Source organism: Panthera onca, chromosome D3, assembly GCF_046562875.1.
Source record: "Panthera onca isolate mPanOnc1 chromosome D3, mPanOnc1 haplotype 2, whole genome shotgun sequence".
Classification (NCBI taxonomy): Eukaryota; Metazoa; Chordata; class Mammalia; order Carnivora; family Felidae; genus Panthera; species Panthera onca.
The window spans coordinates 92,883,115-92,910,702 of record NC_138350.1 but is presented as its reverse complement, the minus strand read 5'-3'; the positions used below and the strand labels follow the sequence as shown (position 1 = coordinate 92,910,702).

The 27,588-nt window shown below is 56.2% G+C and overlaps 1 protein-coding gene across 3 annotated transcripts in view; it reads right to left on the bottom strand.

Annotated features, from left to right (window-relative positions):
- Positions 1–585: 585 nt before the first annotated feature.
- NFATC1 (nuclear factor of activated T cells 1) overlaps positions 586–27,588 on the bottom strand; it is a 109,102-nt gene continuing 82,099 nt past the window's right edge. For all 3 annotated transcript variants that reach the window (XM_078435104.2, XM_078435105.2, XM_078435106.2), the window contains one exon: positions 586–2,324. In XM_078435104.2, coding sequence (XP_078291230.1) covers positions 2,281–2,324 — 44 coding nt within the window. In that variant the 3' untranslated portion in view covers positions 586–2,280. The remainder of the gene's footprint in view (positions 2,325–27,588) is intronic.

Below are 27,588 nucleotides of genomic sequence, written 5' to 3'. Positions count from 1 at the left end.
ATTTCGGGAAGTCCTAAAATCAAAGCACCGTTTGTGACAATTCAGAATCATCAGTGCTGGAGAAGTTCTGGGTTTCGCGCTGGCTTTATGAACAGCTAGACAGCGTTTCCCTACCTGAGCTGCAGTGGGTCTGGTGGGGAAAGGGGCCGAGCAGCTGGAAGGAGCGAGCAGAGCGACAACAGGTCTGCGGACACACGTCATCTTCCCAAGTGACGGCCGCGTGGCACGCGGGCGTGCGCGTGGCCACAGCCTCGCCCGGGTCGCCCTTCGGAGTGGAAGCGTTTGGCTCGAGTGAAAGCTCCCCGTCCGCCCAGCCTGGGTGAGCGGCTCTGAAGCGCGGCGTTTAGAGCATCTGCGGCCGCGGCCACACGGCCGCCTCTTCCGTGTTCCGTGCAGGCCTCTCCTCGGACGCGGAGGAGGGGACCCCACCGCAGGGGCAGCCGGTGCTTTGTGGTCGTGCCGGGGCGGCTCTGCCCCACAGCGCTTCGTGCAGATGCCAGCGGAACCGGGAGATACCGCAGGAAGTCCCTGAGAGCCGGGTAGGATGGTCCGCGCACGTAATGAATCACCGGCAGACTAAGATCGTCCGGCAAAAAAATACTGCTTTATTGGATCTATTTCCTAAGCACAGACAGCGGACACAAATACCAAACGTCTCCTCTCCTTAGGACAGCCTACCGAGCAGTGTTCCATGCGAGTCCTGGGGCGCTAACTGCGGGCTGCGGTCTGGGCTACGGGCGGGGCAGCAGCCTGGGAGAAGCGGGGTCACGTCTACGCGGAGCCATACACCGTCGCCCGTGGCAGTTGTGTGCAAATGCTACAGATGTGGCTTTCGGGGCCGTGTCCTTTCTGGGAGTCAGACAAGAATAAGACATAACCACACTGAAGAGCAGTTTTAAAATCATCGTTTCTGCGGGAGAGCGTTCTCTACCGTGATGTTATGTTTCGTTATTGTAACTTACGACCTCCGCCGGCGGGTGCAATTCAGGCATGTTCCATGAGGGGGCATGAATTCCTAAGGCACAATTATTAGGTTAGCCAATGAGACCATGCTTTTTGGTTACGTGGAACAACAGGCCACTGCTAGGAACAACGTGTAATAAGCTGTTAATTGCACAAACGCAGTAGTAAAGCTTACACTAACCTATCTGTTAACAGTAACTAGTCGGAAAACACACTACAGTCGCTGCGTGTTAAAACGTTTTTGGTAATCGTTGTCTTAGATGAAGCGGAGATATAAGGCTTCTGTGAAGTAACAATCTTACAGCTGAACAAATATATTACACTCCTCTTGGGATGTTATTTACAGTGACTGTCCCACCTGCCGTCTGGTAGCATCCAGGCGTTGCGAACGCACGTCTCCCGGCTTTCTAAAGTGCTCGGCTGACGGCACGAGACGACGAAGGCCCGCTGGAGGGACGTGGGCCCAGTGCACGCAGCTGAAAAGCCAGGCTTTGTCTTAGATGCACCTTCCGGAACGGACGCTGGTTACTGCTGCTGACACGGCAGCCCTCGCTGGGCAAAGACCGGACGTCACCGCCTCTGTCGTTATTATCTGTACTTAAATATGTGCCCAATCTGTACATACATGCAAACGCAAGAGCTGTCGTGTGGCAGACAGACTTCTTTTTTCGTCCAGCAGCCTATCTTGTGCTATCATCTTACGCGCGCTACGCCCAAAGCCAGATTAAAAACAAAACCCTAGCATGCTACAATTAACGATCCTATGGTTCCAGTAACACGGGGGAGGGGGCAGGTGACGAGAGCGAGGACAAAGCAGAAGGTCTCTACGATGCACCGAACGAGGCAACAGATTGCACGCTGCAGCCCGAGGAAAGCTGAGAAAAAGCAGGAAGCACGTGTGAGGTATTTCTCACAATGCCTACCTAGCTTGCCAGTATTCTCCTAATTTACACAAGAGAAAGCCTCAGGATGAAGTGTCTTTATAGCTTCTGCTCCTACAAATACTCTCCTGGTAGCAGACTCAGGGCTCCCCCGTGGCGCCCCGATGCTGGGGTCTGCGTAATAAGGCACTTCCAGCACTGGAGTCCCCCCGTGGGAGGCGCGCCCCTTTCAGTCTTGACACGGGAGGAGTGGCCCGTCCCGCCAGCCGCCGGGCAGCTTCTGTGAGCGGACAATGCAAATCTTCATGAAGCCGGGGATCTGACCGGCACCAGGGCTCTGCTCAGTTTACTTGAAGTCCTGGTGCCGAAGCTCAACGGTCAGCGGCCGAGTCGACACCACGCGGCTTCGGAGCGAGTTCCGTGTCGCCAGCTACGATCAGATGTTGGTGCTGGAGAGATCGTTCCGGATTATCTCATTTACTGCAAGAAAACACAACGGAGAAATCATTAGGGAAACGCTGCTCTGCCCAGAAGCGTATGTAAGAACCAGAAATCCCATCAGCCATGCTTTCGGGCAGTCTCGCGGAGCCCACGACAGGGGGTCTCTGGGCAGGATGGAATTCCTTCCTGCTCCCCACCGCGGGCCTGGGGTGCCCTGAGCCGGCAGCACGCAGCTGCCCAGGACCCGGCTCCACAACTCCAGGGGCCGGCGGTGGTCGGGTTACCGCTCTAGTCCAGAAGCACGGTTGCGAACCGGCCCCGCGACGGCGGGCTCCGGGAGAGGCGCCAGGCGCCGGTCCGGGTGCCGTGAGCGCGTCTTCTCCCGGGCAGGAGCGCACAGCTGGCGTCTCCACGGGAAGAGGTGGAGGCACCCCCGTGAAGTCCATGCTCAGAGAACCCCCCTCCTTGCTCTCGTCGTCGGACAGGCCACGTCTGAGAGGAGGGCCGACCACAAAGCGGCCAGGGCCTCCCTTTGTTTGTGGCTCTTCCTCCATTTTTGTTTCCTCGTCCATGTCCACTATCAGCGTGTGGTTTTTGGCAGCAGGAGAGGAAATGAGCGAAGCTGGCAAAGGCCATCGTGAGCGAGCTGCACAACATCCCTCTCTCCACCCCGTGACCGGCCCCCAGGCAGGGGACGCGTCCCCACGGCCCACTTTGCCAAGAGAACTGGGGGGTGGGGAGCACACGCTCACGTCACGGAACTGCCCGGGCTTCCCTTTGCCGCCCAGATAAATTCCGCGTGTTTCTGCAAAGGCCCCAGCGGGTCCGAGGGCGGCTTCCTGCAGCCGGCAGCTGGCACACCTGTCATCACCCCCACCCCTCCCCTAAATGCCCTTTCGACACCCCTACTATTGTTAAGAACAACAATAATAAAACGGGGTTGGGGGAACCAGGAACTGTGTCATATGGGTGCTGATAACAGCCCGGCTTCACAGGCGGGAGCCTGCCCGCGAAGCCCCAGGCCACCAGCTCTTCCCGAAGGTGCAGCCCGGGCTCGGACCCAGGGCCATGGCGTCCCACACTGTGCCCAGGCCCACCCGCGGCCTGCAGGGGGGCCGCCTATGGGGTGGGGGGTGGGATGAGTCACTCAATGCAAACACCAGAAGCACAGCAGGCCAGAGTGGGCGCCAGGCCAGCATGCCTGCAGAGGACACATCTGCCGGGGACACGGACGTGATGCACGAGCCACACCTTCTCTGAAGATGGCACTGACCTTCAGGCACAAAACACCGGAGGGGCCGTGGCTCACGCCGGGCGACTGACTCTTCCCAGCTGCTGATGAGGCCCGGCTGCTCAGGCCAGCTCTCAGGACAACACCCGTCCCTGGAGCGTCCCAGGGGTCAGCCACACGCAGTTTCTCTGCGACACTCTGGCCGCCCAGCTTTGCGAGGCCCGCTAGAGAGCCCTGAGAAGCGCGCGGCCGAGGCACCTGGGAAGGCAGGGAGAGGTGCTCCCCGCTTCCGCCGCCCGGACCACATGGCCTCCCCCGTCACTTGACCCCGAGACTGCCCTGCGCTCCCAAGGTTCCAGGTGCCACGGGCCCCTGGAGCACGGGCACAAGGGCCTGGGCCACCAGCGACAGCTCCCCTCTGCCTCCCGCTTCACTTGCTGGGCCTTCTGTTTCGAGAGGCGCGCGTCCAGCTGGTATTTTGCAGAAGAGCTGACACAGAAGAACATTCGCACAGAGAAGGATGACGAGCGCGAGCTTCCTCGGGGCCCTGCCTTGGCGCAGAGAAGGTCCTCCTGCCATTCGCGTGTCTCCGGACCACGCGGGGCAGGCGGGACATCCTTAGGACGGCACGAAGCCGCGTGCGGAAAGCCCAGCCCCGCGGTGGCAGCTGGCAGAGGCGGCGACCGCCACCCCCCCACAGAGCACGTCGCCACGGCCGGCGTGGCACCGGGCGGTTTAGAAGTCTAAAAGTCTCACATCCTCCTACGCTGACCGGGCCGGTGGGCCCAGGAGCCCTTCCTGACCCAATTTCAGATGGAAGTCTGGGGGGCGTCCGTGGCGACGTCTGGGCTCCGGGCCCGGCAGGTGATGGCACGGTGGGACGGGGGGTCCGGCCACCACAGGCCTGCCTGGGTCGGGGGCTGCAACACTCAGCCATGACAGCTTGTGCAGACTCGCCCTCCTGGACAGGACGCCCTGAGGGACGGGCCGGACTTGTCAGTTACACACACGGGGGTCTGGGTGTCACTGCTCCTTCCACTGCCAAGGACAGCGAAGTCTCAGACCAGAGATGCGACCCTAGTGAGATCACTGACCAGGTGGGGGGGAAGTTCTCAGGGGCAATAATGACCGGGAAGTCGGGGCGTTCTGAGGGGCTATAATGACGGAGATGTGAGGGAGCCAGACAAAGAAAAATGACGGAATCTGCGGGGCCTGATGGTTAATAATGAGGGAAAATGTGGGGAAGTCACAGGGGTAATAATGCCGGAGAATGTGGGAAGGTAGAGGGAGTAATAATGATGGGGAAGTGTGAGGGTCTGAGGGGGAATAACGATGGGGAATTGGGGAGGTCTTGGGAGGGGTAATTACATCAGGGAAGTTGGGGAGGTGTGAGAGGTAACAGTGACAGGGCATTTCAGAAGGTCCGAGGGGTAATAATGGCAGGGACACGTCGGGAGGTCTGAGGGGTAGTCGTATCTGGGAATGTGGGGACGTCTGACGGGTGATAAGGACAACCAATAGAAGGGAGGCTTGAGCAAAGCAGCCACGAATCTTCTAGTTCGCCCGGGTTACACAGAGCACAGGAAAAACAACATCTGTGTGACACGACAAAAGGGGAAGCAGCCTCAGGAGCGGGCTTCCCCTTGCTGCCCACCGGGTCACCTGAACCTTGAAGGGGGAGCCCGAGGTGGGTGGGGGTAGGGAAATCACTCAGCGCACCCTGAGCGGCCCAGGGACCCGGCGGAGCGCGTCACGGCCCTCTGTCCTGGCACCTGCCCCCACCCAGGCTGGCAGGAGGGTCTCAGGAGGGCTGGGAGGGCCGTGCTCCTGGCCCGTCACTGGCGTCCGTGGGTTTCTGAGAAGTCACCGGCCCCGCCTGCCTCCCAGCAACGGCCGGCCGGAAGCGAGCGGTCATCCGATGCCCCCGTCCTCCAGGCCCGGCACCGTCGAGCAGCGTCACAGCGCGGCAGGCACCTTAGCACCGCGCTCAGGACCCACGCGCACACGCCAACGCCCTTCGGACCTGCCCTGAGGTCCCCTCGGGAGCGCACGGGGCAGCCGCAGCTGACAGAAGGGGCAGGTGGACCAGGTCCCCCGCACGGCTCGGCCGCACAACTGAGGGCGGGACAATCGCACAGCCACGCCGTTTCACAATCTGTGCCTTGGCCTTGCGGGGAAAGCCACGATGGCTCCCGCTCCAGACGGACCTCAGGCAGCGCCCGAGCGCTCCGAGGGCCGGGTTGAGGACGAGAACGCGGGGTCCCGTCGCCCCTGGCCTCACCCTGGCCACGGCCTCCCACTTGTCTTCCGTGAGGTCACGGTTCCGAGGCCCCGTGAGTCCACAGCCGCCCCCAGGGGCTTGTGCTGGTGACTTTGGGGGCGGTTTTCTCTCTGTTACGGTTTCCTACAGTGTCTCCTCTCTGCTGATAGTTTCCATCTTCTTATTCAGCTTTTCCACCGACACGAAGGGTTTTTTCTCTGTACGAGTATTTTGAACTGCAGGTAACATGTGACCCTCGCAGCTTGTCAGACACCTAAAAGAGGAACCTTTGCTTTGCTTAGTGTCAGATGTCCCTGCAGCAGGATGTGGTGAGCTGTTATACCACAATTTAATTTAATGAGAAAGGTTTTTTCCCTCGTATTTAAGTTTTCTCTCAAGCGCTCCCAAGGTGGAAACTACTGTTTTTTTTCCTGAAACTTCTGTGGCAGTTTGAATTCTTGTTTTACTCTGGGATACGTGTGCAAGACACACACACACACACACACACACCCGAGCCACCTCGATGTGCAGATCTGAGACGGAGTGAAAAGAAAATTCGTGTTTTTTTAACATGTAAAGTCTAAAACGTACAAAGCACAGGCACGCGCTCTCACCTCCGCTCACGTTATCTGTCCACCGTCACTGGAACCTTCCAGCAACACACACAGATCTCGCGGCGATTTACAAATAAGTTCGCAAAGTAATCAGTGAAGGGTCCTTTCTAAAGTAAAATTTTTGTATTTTCATCTAACGAGTTTCCTTTTCAACACCATTTTGAAAAAAACGGACTTTACAGCCTCGTGCTGTAGTGAAATGGCCTCGGTTTACCCCTGGTGCGCTTCTGTCGGACTCTCCTGAGACAACGTGACCGAAGGGGGCGGCGAGGGTCTGAACCTCACTGAACATGTTTTCCTTCTTGACGCCTCGCTTATAAGCCCAGTTTCCCCTTTTCGGAATTCCTGGTTTGCGAAAGCGGCCAAGGATCTCAATCAGAATGTCAGGAACCAGCACGGGGCAGGTCGGCCCCGCACGTAGGCAGCCCCCCCGCTCCCCACACACACGCACGCGCACCGTTGCCGTCCCCCGCGACAGTCCCAGGAGGGAGGGGAGGGAGGCACACGCCGCGGTCGCAGGTTTGGAAGCAGAGAGTGGGAGGGAGGCTCGGCAAGTGGCCACGGCGGCCCTCGGGCTCACGGGTGAGGAGCTCCGCCAGCCCAGGGTCCGCGCCCGCGCCCGCCAGGCCCCCTCCTCCCAGCCTGGCCTCTACTCTGCCCCTGCCCCTGGTCCCCTCTGTGCCCGCAGGGCTGCTCGGGGCTCAGAACCCGGCGTGAAGGGTGGGGAAGGGCCGAAGGCAGGGCCGCGTTCCCCTCTTCCGCGGCTTCTCTTAAAACACCACCCCCCACTGGCGCCATGCACACAGATGTGGCATTCTGTTCCGTTTGTGCTAAAAACACCTACTTTTTTTCATTCATTTCTCCTGTACTAGCTGTTCTGTGCCTTGAAAAAAAAAATTTTTTTTTTCAAGGAGGAGAAGAAGCAAGCGACCGGAGGAACCAGGAACCACTCGGTGTCTGTATGGCCACCAATTTTCCACTGCATCGTCAGAACGAACACCGCACATCAGCATTTCCTTTGCTCTGAAACAAACAGCAAAGGGAACTGACCGCCCTCAACTCGATCACACAGATATCAAAGCCAGAGGTTTGCTGACACGCCGTACGGGAAACTTCATTCAGAAATCCCAGCGGCGTGGCACGGCGGTCCCAGGCGCCGCACGGACGGTCTGCCGGAGGCCCTGACACGACGCTGCCCGCCTGACACGGGCCCTGCTCTCGCCACGTGTGCCCACTCGACCGGTTTTAAGTCTGTTTTTCCGATGTGACGGCCCGGCACAGCCGCCCGCTGTCAACACACCTTGCCTGCCCATGGGGGCCTCTCTCGGCCTCCGAGGCAGCTTGCTCATCGCCGGCCTGGGGAGGAGGGTGCCGTCCATCTTTTCGGCCCCCACACTTCCTCCGCGACAGCCCTCCTTCCTACCCTGAGGGAAGAAGTGATGGTGTGTGCATCTGTACTTGACTTTAAATGACAGGGGCTTGGAAGTGATGACGGCATCCTAAGACTAGAAAGGAGACCCGGGGTCCTGACAGTGTGTCCCTTAGATCCTAAGAACTATAGGACGCTGTGCGATCAGAGTTAAAATAGAAACAGACTCTGGGAGGGAAAGCAATCCCCAGAAAGTGACAGAAACGACCCAGCATCTAGGTGGTGCTTGTTTTGAAAGGCGGCCTGACCCCTGTTGTGCGGGGTGGGGGGGTGCCCGGGGCCGTGAATGAAGCCACTTCAAAGCCAACAACTCCTCGTGGTCCCACGATCCTCTAACTTTCTCAGAACTCAAGTCCCTTCACGTGATTGCCGCACCATTTAAACGCCGGGTCAGAGATTCATGAACGGAGGCCTGTGACCTTCCCCGGAAAACCCGACGTGAGCTCTTTGTGCCCCAGACACTCGCTCTTGGGGCGGACGCAGCAGCGGGAGGGCCGGAGGAAGACGACCTGGGTCCTGTTCTCACCCTGCCCCTGCGCCTGACTGGAGCCTGAGGGTCTCCTCCATGACAAGGGGGCTTGGCCGAGACCCCTCTCTGCCCTCCGAGTCGGGGATGCCGTGACCACGCCGAACGGAGAAACCAACCTCCCGGCTGGAGTTGTGCGTGCCGAGCGTAAGACAGCACCCTCCCTAGCCCTCTGGGAGGTGGATGTTATTATCGTTCTTCGAAGATGGGCCCAGAGAGGGCAGGGGACGCTCCAGGCCTTACACAGCATCGTCAGCGGCCTGAGCGACGGCCTCCTTGGGGACAGGCTCTCCAGGCTGGCTTTCTGAACGGCAGGGGGACGCGTCGACGCGCCCAGTGCGTGCTCAGCCAGCCTGCTTCCAAAGCCGACGTGCCGCAGGACTGGCACTTTCCAGTGAACTTTCAGTTTCCTGTCCGTGGGAAGAATGGACTTTCGGGCATGTCAGCGGAGGCCTGGGCTAGGCCACGCTGCACGCGCGCTCACAGAGACTCACAACGGTGCCGAGAGGCGGGGGTCATTTCCGTGTGTTGAGTTTCAGTATTTCCTGCACAGCGTGTGCATTCTTTACAGGATCAGAGCACCTCTCCGTGTAGGCGTGTCGTGGGCTAACGCAAACACGGGCCGCGCGCCCCGTGTCTGTCACAGAGCGCCGACAGCCCCGGACGCAGCCCTGAGTGTCGCCCGGGGCGAAACAACTGAACGGACGCCCCCGGGCTGCCTCTGCCTGGCCCCACAGGCCTGGGACCTTGGGCGGGGGGTCTCTGTCCCCTCTCCCTGGCAGGAACCAACCCATCAGGGTCGTGGGGCCCACGTGCGGGGCTTCGGGGAGGGAGGACACGGGAGAGGCGGGTGTCCACACAGACACTGGGCCGACTTCCTCGGGAGCTGGGTTTGGGCCTCGGGAGTAAGAAATCCAGTTCGGCAACGTTCCCCCAGCCACACGGCGTCATCTTTGCTTTAAAAAAGTTCAGTGAAGATGGCTAAGGGCTATACTTCACAAGTAACACTCTCGCGTCTGCCGTTTGAAAAAAATATCGATTGCGTCGGTACTCGTTAACTTGATTACGTAAAACACATTTTTAAAGCATCTTCCTCCTTTCCGATAGTGAGGTTAGTTCTGCTAAGGAGACAGTTGTCCCGGGAAGTTTTAAAAATTCACAGTCAGCCTGGCAGGGCCACTGTTCCTTTTTCATTTCTGGTTTGAGGACAGGCCACGATGCCGCTTTTTCACGAAGAGGACGACTTTTCAAAAGCCATCGCTGTCCTTTAAACACAAGCCACGTGGGAAACAAACAGGCCTGAAGGATCCACACAGGATTAAGTTCTGGGCACAGGTCCTGTGGCCACAGCGGCACTGTCTCGTCCCGTGGGCCCGCTCGAAGCTCACGGCCAAATTACGTACCGCGTGTAAAGAAACGTACGAGGGTGGTTGGTACGCGCTTACTCAGTTTTTTCTGAGGGACGGCAAAATGCGTGCCCTTCATCAGAGACATTTTTATTTTTAAGGGAGAGCCAAAATAGCTTTGTGAGGAGCAAAACAAAACAGGAAGGCCGTTTTCCCCATTCCTATAACTAAAAGATAATTTTAAAAAGTATTTGCTAACTTTCCCAGAAAATACACCGTTAGCTAAAGTTAGCGCTGTAACCCGAGAGGATGATAATTTAGGCAGACAGCAGCGCAACCAGAAATATCACTGGCCAGGTAGTGTCTGCCGTGTGAACCTTTCCACGGCCAGTGGTTCTGGGACGCGGAGGCCACCGGACGGAGGCCACGGGTCCTCGCTGCCGAGACCTTCCGTGCGGAGGGCGTGGTCCACGCGGTCGGTGGCCTGCTGGACACACGGTGTTCACACGCGCCGCTGCACAGGCGGAGCCAGACCTCCTTGGTGACTGAAAGCATTGCGGCAGGCGTGGGCAGTGCGTGAAAACGTCACGATAAAAGCCACCGCTTGGAAAGGTAGGAGCAGAGAAGAACACGCTTTTGTTCCCCCCAAGCACGGGTGGGCGCTGAAGAGAGCTGGAGCCGTCTCTCGTGCGGGGTTTTAATTTCTTAAAAGAGGCAGCGTCTTACAAAGTCCGCCGTCCCTACCTCCTCGTTCACAGGCGGGCGCTCCGTCCGTGGCCTGGTGTGGACGGCGGGCTCAGCGTCCACGCGGCCCCACCTGGCGTGGCCGGTGCTGTCCCCGGCCCCGCACGGCCTCGGGCGAGAGCAGGTGCCATTCTGCAGGACTGTCACAACCACGGCAATTCTGAAAATGCAGAGTTGCAACATCACCGAAGTCCTGTTTTACTTTTCTGACTTTTTTCAAAGACGCTTTGTGAGGCGGTGGAAAATGAGGCCGTCTCTCAAGTTTCATTAAAAAGTAAGTTCCCATGTTACCTCGGGTGTCCTGGACCCATTTCAGCCTTCACTTATTTTTATCTTTTTAATCATAATAAGCCACTGCCACGGGGCCTGCTATTTTTGGAAGGAGGGACCGGGACGGCGAAGTCTGAGTGACAACAAGTCACGGTTTTAATAAAACATGACCCTCCCGACTGCGTGTGGGGCTGGCACTGGCAGATACTATTGTCACACGGGACTGTCAGCCATTAAAACAGAATAATTTTCCTGCCTTCAGTGCCTGCTTCCTTATTTAGCCCGAATACTCCAGATAATGCGAACGCCCGTGTGGAAACTCCAGCCTCCGTGGGGACCGGGCCGGCCACGTGACTGGGGGGTTCCGCGGGCGTGTGGCGGGCGTATGCTCCCCTATCACCTGGCCCATTTTTGTATCCACGCCAAACTCACCCCACAGTCGCTCCTGGGGATCACTAAACCACCAGCGTTTTTCCAGGGCTTTCTTTGTGCTGCTAGAAAACACATTCCCCCGAAATATACAATTTCTATTCACGCAGAATTAACAGAAATGAAAAAATAAAAGACCGGAAAAGCTGCCTTTAATTAAAAAATAACAACGTGAAGTGGACTGAGAGAGACAGAGAGACCATCGGGCTGCTGCCTCCTGTCTCCCTGCCCGGGGACACCAGGCGGTGCCCTCAACACAAAAGGCGCTAACGAAGCAAGTGGCTCCCGATCCTTTGCGGGCATCGGCAGCGTCCACACGACGGTGCACCGGCTGGGCCTCGGCAGGCCGCACCAGACCGCCCGCCGGCCGAGCGCAGGCCAAGCGCCCTCCACCCGCCTGGCAGCTGCCGGGTTTGGTCAGAAGAGGCCGCTCATCACGGAGGCAGAGGAAAGGCTCAAGCCCACCTGTTCCTGGCTTCACGGGAAGTGAAACCACACCTTATCGGTTAATGTGAGTTCGAAGTAGATCCTCACCTTACCAGAGAACCATGAGTAATTCTGTCAGGCGGGGCTGCCCTGCTGTAATCACATAAGAAAGTGGTCGCTTAAACAGCCGTCTGTACCTGCGGGATGGCAGGCGGCAGACACGAGGTCCAGGACCCGGGTCCTTGCGATCTCAGCAACGACCGCTACAGGGCAGAGAAGGAACAGAGTGCCGTGTCCTGCCCGCCCCGAGTGTGGACCTGGGTGAGGGCCCTGGGGACCCACCGCACTATTCATCGTATCTTGCACGCGTCTGAAACTTTCATAATTAAATGCCAACACCGTCTTCAGAGGCAAGCTGGAGCCCGGGAGGAGCCGGTGACCGCCGGTCAGCCTAGGCGCCTCGGCTGCTACCTGGGAAAGCTGCTGGGCGGCCGAGGCCATCCCACGGCAGCGCCCACCCCCAGCGATGTCCTCTGCACCAAGACACCTTTTCGCCCTGCCACCCGGGACGCCCGCGTCCCGCTCCTGGCTCTCCTGGCCCCCCGGGGGAGGGCCACCTGCTGCCACTCCCGTGCTCACGGGCCCCATTGGTCTGAGCCCACCTTGAGGGTAGGAATTGTTCCTGTGAGTATTGAGAAAACCGACCAGCAGCGAAGCCTGCTTCTTTATTCTGTGAAGATCTGAACAGAAAAATCACAGAACGCAGGAAGAAAACCGTGTGCAAAACCGAGCTGGTAAGTTCCTCTCAGAGATTCTGTGTGTGGAAGAGACAACCGAACTGAGAGGGAGCGGCCGCCAAATACAGCCCAGGGAACAGGCCCCTGGTCTGGAGGACATATTGACCCTGGAGTGGAAAAACACCCAAGATTGAATTTTTGTATTGATTATCTGATTATTAATCTTTATAGAAGCTATTCCAACACTGCACATAATGAGTAATTCATCACAGTATATTAGGTGCCACGGAAGCTGCATTCAGTATAAAGGGCCATTAAGTTTCTTGTAATTGCCCATTACTGGAGCTTTCGTGAGTTCTAAATCAAATCAGCAGGACCGGCATGTATGCGCTCTAATTGACTTTATGTAATAACCGCGCGCCCCTGGTCCGCCAAGAGGAGCGGTCTGGCTGTGTCACTGCGCTCCCGAAGACCACTTCTCGGCCGGAGGCCTCAGGTGGAACCGCCGTTTCCGACCCTCCTCGAAAGGACAGACCCGAGCCGTCGCCCGAACGCGGGAAGGACGCGGGGGGCCCGCGGAAGCACCCCGCCTGGGTCTGCAGCTTTCTCAGAGCTGCTTTCCGGGGGGAGTCTACCTGCTCCGAACTCCCGACGGAACCCAAGCCTGGAGACGGGTCACGTCCTTCAGAGGCCCACGCATCTGCGGCTGTCCACGTGGAGCAGACACGGGACAGGTTACAGCCTGTTACAACCCAGCCTGTCTCACTCTCCTGAAAAGTCCTCCCAAAACCACCTCTAGGTCCCCAGACTCAAGGCAAGCGCGCGGTCATCAGCGGTCCGGCAGCTTGGCTCTGTCTTCTCGAACCGCTATTTCAACTGTGACTATCGTCAGCTGCCTGACCTCCTCTGCCCACTCCCCTCTAATTTTTGAGGAGCCAGAGAACCGAGGTGTGCCTGTGTTTTGGAGGCCCCGCGATGCCGGAACAGAGTGAGGAATCTGCAAATATTGTTCGTTATGTCCTCTTTCGGAAGTTGAACGGATCCTCTGCGTGAGTTTCCAGGAGACCGAGCTAGAGCTAAGTAACAGTCTCACCGGAGGCTTCTGGGCATTTATTGCTCAGGCCGGGCCGACGTCACCGCCCAGCCACGTGGCGGGCTCGCGTCTGCCGGGTTTCTTCCTTTTGGTGGGGCTATGAGCCACCCATTTGCAAAATCTGGCATTAACTCTCTCTCTGTTTATCTACATTGGCTTCCGGAGAAGCCTTAACACGTGTCCTCAAAAGGAGGCAACGTGCAGAGAACGAGCTATTTAGAAATATGCGTGCACAACGGACATTAGCTCAGACTGAAGGGGCTCTGTATCGGGCGTGGGTAACTCTACGGCAAAGCAGTGTCTGAGCTTTCCCCGGGGTCTTGACGGGTCTGTGGCCGTTTCCGCAACAAGGAGCTACACGGACTGGCCGGACGAAGTGGACAGGTCCGGGGTCCCGGGCACAGTGCAGGCCTAGGCGCCCGAGGTCAGCCCCTCCACCACGGCTCCACCTTCCCCACAAGTGGCCAGAGGTCTGGCCACACTTCCACGCACCCATCTGAGTGCTGACTTCAGGAAGCCCTGCTCAAGTGGAGGTCACCGATGCAACGGTGACCAGAGCTGCTCTAAGAGTCCCCGAGTGTCTGCAAAGATGCTCCCGGTGCCCAGGGCCCTGCTCTTTGCAGCTCGGGACACCGAGGGGCGCCAGGAAGAAACCGCCCAGAGGGTTGCGCGTCCTGAAGCTCTCCTCACCTTCCCAGCATTTAATGAACGTGCTGGATGCCGTCTGCTCAGCAAAGCCCACACTCCAGGCCCCAGCTCCTCCCGGCGCAGAGGGGCCTCCTCCCGGCTGCACCTTGGCGGCAGGCAGGAGCCGTGCCGGTGCCCGGCCACCCCCGCCGGCTCCCCAACGCCAGGCTCTGCCGACCTAGCAGGGCGGCAGCTGGGGACGGCTCCAGGCCGTGTGCACTGGGCCCCGCTGCCCACCTGGCCTTGAAAACACAGAAACAGGAAGCAGAACAGAGGAGGAAGCAGCAGGCCAGGGAAGGGCCGATTCTGGTAAAAGGCTCGCTTGAAAGCCCAGGTCAAAAGGCACCCCCAGGGAGCCTGCCACGCCTCCGGGGAAATGCTCACCAAAGTGATCAATCACCCAGTTTCCATCCGTATGTCTCCGTGCCATACTTCATTCCGCCCTATCGGGACAGGAAGCTGCACGCAGGATGGAAAGCTGGCACTTGGTCCTGTGGAAACCACCGTTTCCATCTCTGAGAGTGACAGAGCATCAACACCGTGGTTAACGGGTGATGAGAGATAAGGACCAGGGGAGCGGAGGGCGGGTGCGGCCGCTCTGTGCACTTTCCAGCGTTTGGACAAAGTTCGCAACGACAGTCCGACGCGTGCTTCCCACGCTTTTAATCCAGACAAACACTCGATGAGCGGCCAGACCTTGACAAGCAGGTTTTGGGCGCTTTTCTTAAATTCAAGTGCATAAAAAAAATGTGGGCATGCCCCTCTCCCAGCCCCAGCACTGCAAGCTGTCCTGTGGCTTTATCAAGTGTGGCCGCAGACACCCCCGCCGAAGCCAGAGCGAGCCCGCCGCTGACGGGCAGGCCGCACGGCCCAGCGCCACCGCCCTCCCTCCGTCCACCGCCCTTCTGCTGTCCAGCCATCTGCCAAGAGGAAATAACTTCGCTGTGCTGGGAGTCTGGGAATCCCAGAAAACAATCTTAAATCCACAAAAATAATTGAAGTTTGCTTCTACTGAGCCACTTGGTTCCATTCTGATTTTTATTACAATGTCAACAAGAGTTTAATTTGTTTTAAAGTTTAGGTTCTTAAATCTGAGTGATATACGGTAGTTTACGGCTTGCTGGCAACAGCTACCGTGGAAAAAAAAAAGCAAAGTGCAAATGAAGGCGACTCGAGGTTTGACACCGTGAAGGCGGGGAGGTGTGCCAAGAGCAGCAGGCACAGCACGGCCTTCCCCACCCGGGACGCAGCTGTGCGGCGGCCCGGGGCACGCTCCCTGTTCCCCGATCTCGTTTGGGGATGGCAATTCAGGGGAAATGTCCCGAGATGCAATTTCTCATGAGAAAGGTTCTCAGATGCCGGCTAGGGCCGTAACGGCGCCACTGTCTTATCTGGAGTCCCTTCTGGAAACCGGTTCCAGCACAAGCCCGAGAGGGGCCGGTGGGGGAGAAAGGTCTGCCCCACCCAGAGGGTCCCGGCGCAGGCAGCGCCGAGCCCGTGGACTTCTCAGAGCCACCCCGGCGGGGAACCCATTGTGATGCGGACCGCCGGCCAGGACCTGCCCCCGGTTTCCAGCCCAGCTGTCTCTGGGCCACGGCTCTCAGCCCCATCAGAACCATCTGCCCGTGTCAGGGGCAGAAAGGACAGAGGGGCTGGACAACAAGGCTTTCCCTGGGGTCTTGACAGGTCTGTAGCCATTTCCACAACAAAGAGCTACACGGGCTAGCCGGAGGAAGTGCACAGGTCCGGGGTCCCAGGCTTCTTCCTTTTGGTTTGAAGGGTGCTGCCCGTGCGCGGGTCCCACTTTGGGCTCTCAGGCCCAGCTGCCCGCTCTGAGTGACCAGCCAAGGCCCCAGGTGGCAGCCAGGCTCCCCTACATCTGTGTGGCCAGACGGTGTCTCTGTGGCACATTCCCCCTTTCCCCCCTGCAGTGGACTCGGGCTAGAGCCAGACCCGAGGCAAATCACAGGCGTTTCTGGACGCCGCCGAGGGCCATCAACTGCCACTGTCCTCCGGGCCCACTTCCTGCCGTATCTAAACTAACAGCAGCTGTGGGGCCTGATAGGGCCAAGTGCTGGGGAAGCCTGCACCCTTGGGTGGGAGAGAGGACGGCCGGGGGGCTGATAACGCCGCCCCCAGGCCCGATGACTGCATCCTGCACTGTCTGCCCCATTTCAGAACAAAAGAACACCGGCCGCTGGCTCTGCAGCGACAGCGTGCGCCCAGGGCGGGGAGTGGTCTGGCTGACTCGGCCCATTGTGCGCAGTATCAGGCTCTGATTAGCCGGGGTCCCCTGGGCCCGATAAGGGCGGATGTTTCAGAAAGGAACAGGCCTTCTTTGTTCTGTAGTGTGTGTAAGTGTCCGCGTTATAATCTGCAAGGAAGGAAGAACCCTGCTTCAAAATTCAAGCAGAGAAAGGTACAGGGACTCCCAGCTCCGTGCACCCACCCGACATGGAAACCGATGGACAGGCTGCATGCCCGGCGGTGGGAAATCGAGGACGCCGCCACGAGGCAACCAACGGAGCGGCCCCTGGTACCACTCACTGGCCGTGCCCCCAAAAGGTCCCTACGTCGGCTAAATAGGGGATAATGTGGAAGCACACGCAGTTTTGCGCCCCCCGAGAAATTCGACCGCCAGCATTGTGTTTATGCCACATACAAACAGAATTGTCTCCCAGCTGTCCTTAAGAAAGGAGTCCGAGGACCGTACGTGTTCCACAAAGGAAAAACCGTACGTGACACACACAAGCCTTCAGCTTCAAAAGAGCCGTTCTGCCTCTGGCATCGAGTGTCTTAAGAAACGTGGGTGACTTTGGAAGGAAGCTCCTTAAGCCCCGTAACAGATGCAGACCTAAAGCCATCCCTGGAGGTCTGGCTCTTCTGGACACGTTCACACGGACGGAGCCACGTAACAGGGGGTGTTTGTGTCCAGCTTTTTGACTCGGCCTTGTGTTTTCCAGGTGCACCACGCTGGAGTGTGTGTTAGCACGTCAATCCTCCTTCTGGCTGAGTAACACTCCATCGTCTGGTTGTGACATGCCTTTCCCGTCTGTGGTCCAGGGGCTGGACACTCGGTTGTCTCAGATGTTCGGGCGTTAAAAATGCTGCTGCTGAGAACATCTGCACGCAAGGCCTTGTGTGGACGTCGGTGCTGACTTCTCGTGGGCAGATACTGAAGCGTGGAATGGATGGGCCACGGGACACAACTGTGCTCCCGTTTCCTCTGCCTTTTCCCAAGTGTGCCGCTGCCATTCTTGCTTATCAGACTCCCTCCACTGGGTACAAAATCACCTCCGTGTCGGTGTCACAGCTGCCCTCCCTGGTGACTGACGACGTTGAGCATATCTGCACGTGCTTATTGGCCGTTCACACGTCTACTTAAATCTTAGATGCCAGTTTTTGTCTAGGCTGTCTTCTTATTGTTGAGATAAGACTTCTGGTACATTCTGGATACGAGCCCTCGATCAGATACGTATTTTGCAACTATATTCCTTAGTCAATTGTTTGTCTTCTCATTTTCTGAATAGTTCTTTCGAAGCAGAATAAAATTTGCATTTTGATGGGGTCTCATTTGCCCCTTTTTAGATATTGGACTAGGTTTTTTGGTATCATATCTAAAAAATCTTTGCGTAATCTAAGGTCTTGAAGATTTTTCTCTTATGTTATTTACTACGTGTTTATCGTTTTAGCTTGTACATTTAATTCCAGGATCAATTTTGAGATTTTTGTGTACGGTATGAGGCTACAGGTGCAAGTTCGCTCTTTTGCACGTGGATGTCCGATTCTTCTGGCGTCATTTGTTAAAAAGGCTATCCTCTGCCCCAGTTAAATGGCTCGGCATTTTTGTTAAAAATCAACTTACCATAAATATAGGGATTTCTTACCTCTAAATTCTGTTCCGTTGATCCTTATGTCTTACGCCAGTGCCACGCTGTCTTCATCGTTGTAGCTTTATAGTAAATTTTGAATCGGGAAGTGTGTGTCCCACTCCGTTCTTTGTTTTTAAAAATTGTTTTGGCTACTCTGGATCTTTGAAATTCCGTATGAATTTTAGGATCATTTTGTCATCTGTCATGTTACTGAAAAAAAGCAAAACCAAATACCTGCTAGAATTTTGATAGGGACTGCACTGATTCCATAAATTAATTCCATTAATTCCACCGTGATGAGAATTAATCCTTTAAAATTTACCAAGGCTCGTTGTATGAATAGAAAATGTACCCTGGAGAATGTTCCACCCACATTCCACTCTGTTGAGTGTTCTATCCATGTCTTTTGGGTCAAGCTGGTTGACAGCACTGTTCAATTGTTCTACATCCTTCCTGATTTTTTGTCTAGTTATTCTGTCCATCACTGACAGTAGTGTGGTGAGGTCTCCAGTCATTATTTTTAAATCGTCTTTCCGTTTATCCCTTTAAATCTACCGATTTTTGTTTCATGTTTTATGCAGGCGTTTTTAGGTGCAAGTATATTTAAAATTATTGTATCTTCTTGCTCAATTTACATTTCACTCATTATAAATTGTCCCTTTTTGTCTCCATCAACATTTTCTTTCATTTTTTTCAAGTTTATTTGTTTTAAGGGGGTTGCAGAGAGAGAGGAAGAGGGTGACAATCCCAGGCAGCATGGAGCCTGATGCGGGGCTTGAACTCACGAACCATGAGATGGTGACCGGAGCCAAAATCAAGCGTCAGACGTAACTGACTGAGCCACCCAGGCGCCTCGACATTTTCTTTGGTCTTAAATTGATTTTGTCTCCAAATCTCTTTTGGTCACTGTTTGCTTGGTATATCTTTTCCATCCTTTCAACCTATTTGTGCCTTTAAATCTAAAGTATGTCGTCTGTAGACAGCACATAATTGGGTCCTGCTTTGTTTTCTTTTCCCTAATCCAGTCTGACAAACTTTACCTTTTTATTGGAGTATTTAGTTCATTTAAATTTAATGTAATTTTGTTGTAGGAATTACATTTGCCATTTTGTTGTTTGTTTTCCATGTCTTGGGGGGTGGGGGTTGTTTGTTGTTTTTCTTGTTTCCATGACCTTTCATTACTACCTTCATTTGTGTTAAATATGTTTTCTAATGTATCACTTTAATGCTTTTTTTGTTTGGTTTGGCTTGGTTTCATTTACGGTGTAAATTTTTCAATTAGTTTTTGTTGTGGCTCTTCTAGAGATTATAATATACAGCTTAATTTAAAGCCTTCTAGTTCAGTCTAATATTAACTTATTCCTAATAACATAGAGATCCTTTGCTTTGATATAGCTTCCTTCCCTACCATTCCCTTTCTATTATTGTCACACAAATGACATCTTTATATAAGCCAATCAGAATAGTTTTGTAATTTTTATTTTATGTATTTTCTTTTAAACAAGTTTGAAGAAAAGAGTTTTGAAATACGTATGCTGTCTTTTTAATTTGTCTACAAAATTACTTTTTACCAAGTGCGTGTATCTGAGTTGCCAACAGCCGAGAGGACTGCCTTCAAAACGTCTCCTAGGTCAGGTCTGCTGGCAACAAAAATATCCACATCGTTGTTTACCCAGGAACAGTTTTATTTCCCCATTTAAAAAAAAATTTTTAATGTTTATTTATTTTTTGAGAGAGACAGAGACAGAGCAGGAGCAGTGGAGGGGCACAGAGAGGGGGAGACAGAATCCGAAACAGGCTCCAGGCTCTGAGCTGTCAGCACAGAGCCTGACGCGGGGCTCGAACTCACAAACCGTGAGATCATGACCTGAGCCGAAGTCGGACGCCCAACCGACTGAGCCACCCAGGCGCCCCATTTCTCCTTCATTTTTAAAGCTAGATCTGCTAGCTATTGACTTCTTGGTCAATGGTCTTTTCCTCTGTGACCTCTGCGATTGCTAGTGAGAAGTCAGCCACTACTCTCGTTGAGGACTCCGTGTCCCTGGGGGCTTGTTTCTCTCCTGTTGGTTTCAGGATTGTGTCTTTCCCTTTGACTTTCGACAGTCTGATTATAATGGGCTTAGCTGTATTTCTTTGGATTTATTCTACTTGGAATTTGTTGATTTTTTTTTTTTTTGGATATGTACAATGTTTTTCATCAAATCTGGGGAGATTTGGGCCATTACCTCTTCATATATTTTTCCTACCCCTTTCTCTCTCTCCTGTCTTTCTTGATTCTCAGTATGCCTATTTACATGTTTTATGGTTTCCCACACATTCATTTTCCTTTTTCTTTCTATTCCTCAGACTGGATAACCTATAGACATTTCTTCAAGTTCGTTGACTCTTTTTCTCTGCCAATTCCAATCGGCCTCTGAGCCTCTCTAACGAACTTTTCGTTTCAGTTATTGTACTCTGCAAGGCGAGAATGTCTACTTGGTTCTTTAAAAAACTTTTAATCTCATTATGGATAATCTCTACTTGCTGAGACACTGTTGTCATACTTTCCTTTAATTATTTAAACACGGTTTCCTTTAGTTCTTTGAACAGATCTCCAGCCGCTGACTTAAAGCCCTTGCTGCTAAGTCCAACAGCTGAGCCCTCTCAGGGACACTGTCTACTCTGGTGCGTTGTTTCTTCCCCGTCTGTATGGGACATATTTTCAAGTTTCTTTCCAGGTTTCGTAATGTTTTAGTTGAAAACTGGGCATTATAGATAACGTATTGGAGGAACTTTGGAAGCAGACTCCTCCGCCAATAGGGTTTGCTCTTTATTTCCCCCTTCCCTTGCTGCTGTGTATGTGATGACTTTTCTGGACGGATTCTGTGGCTCCTGTATTCTCTGTAATGTGTGGCTACTAAGTTCTCTATTCCTCTTTGAAAACCATGTTTTTATTTTGAAGCCTGGCTTCCCAAGGGTCACCCTCAGGTCAGCAGGGTTAATGGTCAGTCGGGAGGTTTCTTTAAATGCCTTACATCTCCACCTTCTGTTGATGAGATCGAACTGCAGGCAATCCCCAAGTCAGCCTCAGCATCCACTTTGCTTCCGCACAGGGTCTCCAGGCCAGCCCGCGGCGAACGACCCGGTCCTTTCTTTCCCCGGGTCTTTCCTGAGCATGTGCGCGTCTGTGTGCACACGTGCGGTCTCCCGGTCCCCGGGAATATGTCGGGGCTTGTCAACCCCGCTGCGGTCACCTGGTGTGGCCGGTCTCCCGCTGGCCCCGGTTGAGATCCCAGCCTTGGCAATCTCCCACAAGCGTGAGTCCAGCCGTCTGTGTTTTCCATCATGGCCCGGCAAGACGACCCTTCCAGGGAGCTTCACCACCAGTCAAGACACTGTTTGCGCTTCGGGGCAGGGTGTTCACAGAGCCCCACAGAGGCCAACGTCCTTCACGGTCTGTGAAGCTGCTGTCTTTCCACAGCTATGCTCCAAGGAGCTGGGGAAGGCAGGATGGGAGTAGCCCCCGCTTACACCATCACAGACCCACTCTTCTTCGTGGGTCCGTTTTTTCTCGAGTAAATGCTTTTCAGTTTGTTCCGCCTCTTCGGTGAATTTCCAGATTGTGAAATGATTGATTTGGTAGTTCTGTCAGTATTTTTGTTGCTTTCTTTGGGAGTGCTGACCCCGTGAGGCCCTCTCTCCAACACTCTGCAAGTCCTGTCTGTCTTGGCATCCTTTCCGAGCTCTCAAAAGGTGCCTCCGGCAAGAACCAGAAGTTCTCCGATGAAGACACACCACGGTCCTCCTGGGTTTGCAAGGCCCACGCACGCTTGCAAGCCAGACTTTCAAGCAGGACGCTTTGCACGTCACATGTCTAGTGGGCGGAGATACTCATAACGGAGCAGACCCTGGTAAAGAGGCTGCACTTACACCACAGCTGGCAGATCCCCGTGGTGCTCCTGGCCTGTCACTTGTTCAGTCACTTGTTTGTGATGTGAGCACATTAGCCAACCCGTCTGCGAGCCCCGTCTCCCCTGCCGAGTGTGGCCAACACTGGCACTTCTGGCCACGGGTCTGTTCCAAGGCTGAAGATGTGAACTGAGAGAACGTATGCAAACAGTCAGTCTGAAAAGCACCGAACGCCGTACTGTTACTGGCACGTGGGTTCTCTGTTGACAATGATGCGTCATGCTCGGTCGGGAACGACTTTCTCAGTTCCGACGGGAAGAATGTTGCTACAATTCCAAGCATCCGTGTTCTTCTCTGCCTGAACGGGACGGACACCCATGAGCCAGTGACTCAGTGTTCCTTAGGGATCCGTAGGTAAGAATACACTTTTCTGTCAGGAAGATCGCTTAAAAGCGTCCGTGCCTAGCCGTCTCTTTGCCTGCAGCTCCAGGGGCAGGAGAGCCCAGCGCCCGGCCTGAGTTACAGAAGAGTCTGGCTGCTCTTACAAAAACACAGTTGTCCGACAGATGTAGACAGAGCCCTCCGCTGCCCTGGTCACCACTCTCCCCAAAGAGACGCCAGGCCCTGATGGTCGATCGCCAACCGTGCTTTTTGAATGTGGCTATTATGCTCTTAAATGCTTTGCCTTACAGCTTCACGCTCCGGTGACGCGGCACAGTGGCGTGCTATTCGCAGGCTCACAGATCTGAAGGTATCTGTAAAGAGCGCTCATTCTCAAGTAGGAAAGCGCCGCGAGCCTCAGAGAAAGAAAAGGCACGGAGCCCAGGCCCGAGTCGTACAACTTGATCTGTGGCAGAGACAAAGCCATTTAAAGAACTCTCAGAAAGGTGCCCTGCTCTCTGCAGGAGGAAGTCAGAAAGAACCAGCATGGCAGTCATGAAATGCTCGTCCACGCACACTCTGCGACTACTCAGAGCTTGCCCGTGACAGAGGACAAAAGCACCACGAGCACGTCCCACGCTGCCCACAAGCACAGTCACGTCTGGGCATCAGCTGGCGGGTCCTCTGCGCTCCTGTCGTAAGTAGATGGAAGGCTGCTGAGCCCCATGGCGGTCTTGGGCTCTTCCCTTTGCTTTCCCTCTCCAACTCCATTTCTTCATCTCAAGTTGATACTAAGAGGGAAACGAGCTAAGGCCCGTGACGGCGAGGAGAGGCGGAAATATCACTGACGGCAATCCCACGGATCCCCCTCCAAGTACACAGAAAGCAGGCAGACTCTAGAACGATATCGTCATCAGAAACAAGATAACTCAAAGCACTCCATGCTTGTAGGTAATGTCTATACCAGGTAAGAATGGAGGAAAGTGCCCAGAACCTCACCGACACCGGAGCTCCCACGTCCCACGAGCTGAAGGGCCCCTCGCCCGCCTGGCCCCGCGGCACGTCGGAAGGAGCAGATGCTCTGACGTCACGGCCCGACGGGTTACGGGCTGGGTGCCGGTCTGTGTCTGCTCGCTACTTCTAGAGGGCCTTCCTCAGCAGGCCTCCCGGACCCCCCGCTCTCTTTCCCCTCTTCCTCCACGGAGGCCCGGCCTCCTGACCACTGCTGCCCTGGGGGTCGGCCGCAGCGGGTTCCCAAGGGGAAGCACGCACCTTCTGAGACAGCGGCAACACGGGGCTGGGGCGCTGCCCACGTCCACTCGAGAGACCCTCGTCACACTGACCAACAGTCTCTGCTAGTTGCCGGGTCACACTTCGGTTTATCTGGACAAAGCCTAAAATATTTACACCAACGTCTGCGTATCTGACCCCCACGAGGCGCACCGTCCCTTGACGCACAGCTCCGCGCACACACGGACCGAGGGCCCCGCGAGGAGCGCGCGCGGGTCGGAAAAGCCGTGGCCCTGTGAGGAGCTCCGGTACCTGGAAGTGACCCGTTAGAGGCTCTGCTTCTTGGGTCAGCAGCTTCAGGCCAGGCCTGGGGGACTCACTTCTGCGCTGGGAGAGCCCTCTGCGGGGTCTCCAGAGAACCCCTTCTCAGAGCCTGCAACCCACCAACAGCAGACCCTGTCTCCAGTGGCGTGGGGCGTAATTTTTATGCCTCGAGACTCCGAGGTGCACATCCACGTGCATGAAGGACTGACTCTAATGAATCATGTGCGTGGCTGAATTCATTCCTCTACCCGTCACGCAGTAGCCTCCATCCACGGTATTAACGACTCGCGTGTTTGATCACCGTGATACAGACTCTTTCCATCACGAATGGAATGGGGGAGGCCCCAGCCTTGGGTGCCAAGCCAGGTCAGTAAAACTTTCCATGAGGAAAGATTCTGTTCTCTCCCAGAGCAGCTTGGGCTGAGGGAAGAGGGGGGAGCAGAGCAGGGGACTCACAGCCCAGACTCGGGCAGACACGATCCTGGCCGCCTGGTCCACCTGCTTGTTGTTTTAATGACATGGAGACTTCTGGAAGGCTGAGCGCTGCTGGCGGGGACTGAAAGGGCCGATTGTGGCTGAGGCTGCAGGGCGGGCGGGGTGACAACGGGGGCGAAGGCGCAGACACACCAACGCCTCGGGAGCAAGCGCGTCAGCAGCAAAGCTCAAAGGAGGTGCCCATTTCTGCAAAAGCAGTTCTTGTGTGGGTCCTGTTCACATGACACGCGGTGAATGCCGTGTGCTCCAGAAACGCGTAGGGTACCTTTCCAAAGGCCGTGGCACACGGACAGTTACACGTGCGCGTGTGTGAGCCGCTCACATTTTCGCCTAAGCCACGGACAACCCGTTACCGCAGGGGGCGCACGGCCACACAGCTGCCTTCTGCACACGGGGAACTCACAGGGCCGTACCCCAGAAAGGGCTCCTGGCTAGCTTCTATGGCCGATTTAAAAAAATCTACATTTGAAACAGCACAAGGGCCATAACATGGATCTTTTAAAAACACACGCCTGTGATTCTGCCACGATTGAGAAGTCTAAATCGAGAGCTTAAATCCTATGAATACTGTTGCACCAAAGAACAAATTATAACTGAAGGGCCAAATACTTTTACAGGCCAAATACTTTCGAAACAAAACCTGAGAGTAGAGACAACTGAAAAACAAATTCTAAAAAAAAAAAAAAAAAAAAAAAGTTGGGATTCGTTTTCAGGCCAGTTCTCTCATGCTTAACGTTATTCTTTAAGACAAACGGAAATCTGTAACGCGTTAATCCTCCCAGGTTCCAGGGCCGGTCAGAGCAGGTCACACGCAAGGGGCGGTCCCAAGCGTGAGCCGCCCTGGCAGCGACGTTTACGTGCCGCAAGTGCCCCAGACTCCCGGCGACTGGACAGAAACCCCGTTCTTGACTTTTTCATTACACGCTCCTAGAAAACAAAAATAAAACCCAAACGAAACGCCAGCGGAGAACCCCAAAGCACCCGGTCCCCGACTTCTGAATGGTGGTGCAGAAGCCAGCATGCCATCATCGCCCGATGTAATTACATGAAGGTCAGAGCTCCTGCGTGGCCCCATCAGGCGAACACGAGAGCTCCAGAAAGCTCTGCTGGTCGGAGGGAAAGGCCGGGATGATCGTCACCGTGCTCCCCGCTATCGGATTTGTCACCACAGGGGCCGGCGCGTGCAGGCCCTCCACCGACCAGGCCCTGTCCGCCCACGGGGCCCTCGGAGAGCCGTGTGGGAGTCCACGGTGCCCGTGGGCCTCTAGGAAAAGGCCTCACTGCCACCAGGTTGTCACGGGCCCACAGTTCCACTGTCCCATGGCTTGCTGGTCTCCCCGGAAAGTGGGCGTATCCCCCCATCATAGCCGCCCCAGCCTCCCCGCTGCTGGCTGCATAACTGCCCAAGACTAGGTGTTTGCTCTTTAACTTCAAGGCCACTTGAAATCAATGTGTCGGATTTTCTAATTTAGGTTTTTGCTGTTTATTCCATTTCCAGGCTGCAAATTCAGACCAAAGACAGAGGGAAGATGCACCTGGTCCGGGCACCACCACCCTCATCGTCACAGCTGCCCTTGGGCTGAATCCGCGACGCTGCGTCCCATTGTCTTAAGACACAGGGTGAACAAAGCGCAGGGCAACTCACGCCTGGTCCAGGGCAGTGTAATCACCAGTAATTGGGGCGGAGGGCGTGTGGGGAAGGGGAGGCACACGTGCGCTGGGGGGAGGGGAGACACGCGTGGGGCGGGGGGAGGGGAGGCACGCGGGGGGAGGGGAGGCACGTCTGGGGTGGGCGTGGGGGGAGGGGAGGCACGTCTGGGGTGGGCGTCGGGGGGAGGGGAGGCACACGTGGGGCGGGTGTGGAGGGGGAGGGGAGGCACGTGTGGACTGGGGGAAGGGGAGGCACGCGTGGGGTGGGCGTGGGGGGAAGGGGAGGCACGCGTGGGGTGGGCGTGGGGGGAGGGGAGGCACGTCTGGGGTGGGCGTCGGGGGGAGGGGAGGCACACGTGGGGCGGGTGTGGAGGGGGAGGGGAGGCACGTGTGGACTGGGGGAAGGGGAGGCACGCGTGGGGTGGGCGTGGGGGGAAGGGGAGGCACGCGTGGGGTGGGCGTGGGGGGGAGGGGAGGTACGTGTGGACTGGGGGAAGGGGAGGCACGCGTGGGGTGGGCGTGGGGGGAAGGGGAGGCACGTGTGGGGCAGGCTTCGGGGGGAGGGGAGGCACGTGTAGGGCGGGCATGGGGGGGAGGGGGCGGGGAGGCACAACTAGGTTCAGGGCTGCAGCTCCAGGGGGTGTTGGGGGGCTCCCGTAGGCCAAGGCGGGGGAAGCGCCAGCAGGGCAGCTGCTCAGATGGCAGCAGCCAGCAGGACCCCCCGGCCCCAGGTCGGCTGTGGTGGGCGTGGCCCCTCTCCCACCCAGGCGGTACGCAAGCTCTCTCCGAACCTTCCCTCAACCCGGAAGGGGCAGAGCATGACACTGCCCGTTTGGCAAGTTAATTCTCTAAAACCCCCCTCAGGTGAGCTGTTAAAATGGCGGGGGGGGGGGGGGTGGCTGGCACAGGATCAGACTATTGGGGCAACACAGGTCCTGCAGGCTTGTGGAGAGCCTTCTGAGTCGAGGCCCACACCCGCCCACGACACCTGCGTGCCCTCCCCTCGGCCCGTCGGGAGGGCGCCTGTTTGAACCCGGCCCTAGACGTCCCTCGGCATTCCGATGGGGGGCTCCGGGCTCGGGTGCCGTGCCCGCGACGTGGGCCTTTACCCTGCATTAAACCGTCTTCCGACCACGTTCGTATCGTGGCTCTCGTGAGAGGGTCCTGGGTTCCAGGGAGCCAAGGCTGCCACGGAGATCCTGCCTCCAGATCCTCCCGAGAGCCCGTGCCACCTGAGTGGACGGAGTCACTCACCCCGGCACGAGGACACGGCACTCTGTCCTCACTCGGACCGCAAGAAGGGGCTGGGCCCACTCTGCCTCCTAACGGCCTGTGGGCGCATAGTCTCCAGCCACACAGAGTGACGATCGTTCCATCCGCTTTCCTGGTGGCGGACGAACACCTGGGCCAGGCCACGTGTGTGCCCGGACTGCCAGGGAGAAGCCGCAGAGCCCAGAGCCCTCGGTGCTTACCTCCCGGGCCTGCGTGCGTGGCCAACTCTGGCCTCTGGGCCTAGAAGCCGCGCTGGAGGGAAGCCTGGGCCGGTGTGAGGCTGAGCCCCAGGAGCACGGTGTGTGCTCCCCACTGGCCTCCGTCAGCCTCAGGAAAGGCGGTCCCAGGTTCGTCCCCTCCACCCACCACCGGTTCTGGAAGGACCCAGAGGGGGACGTA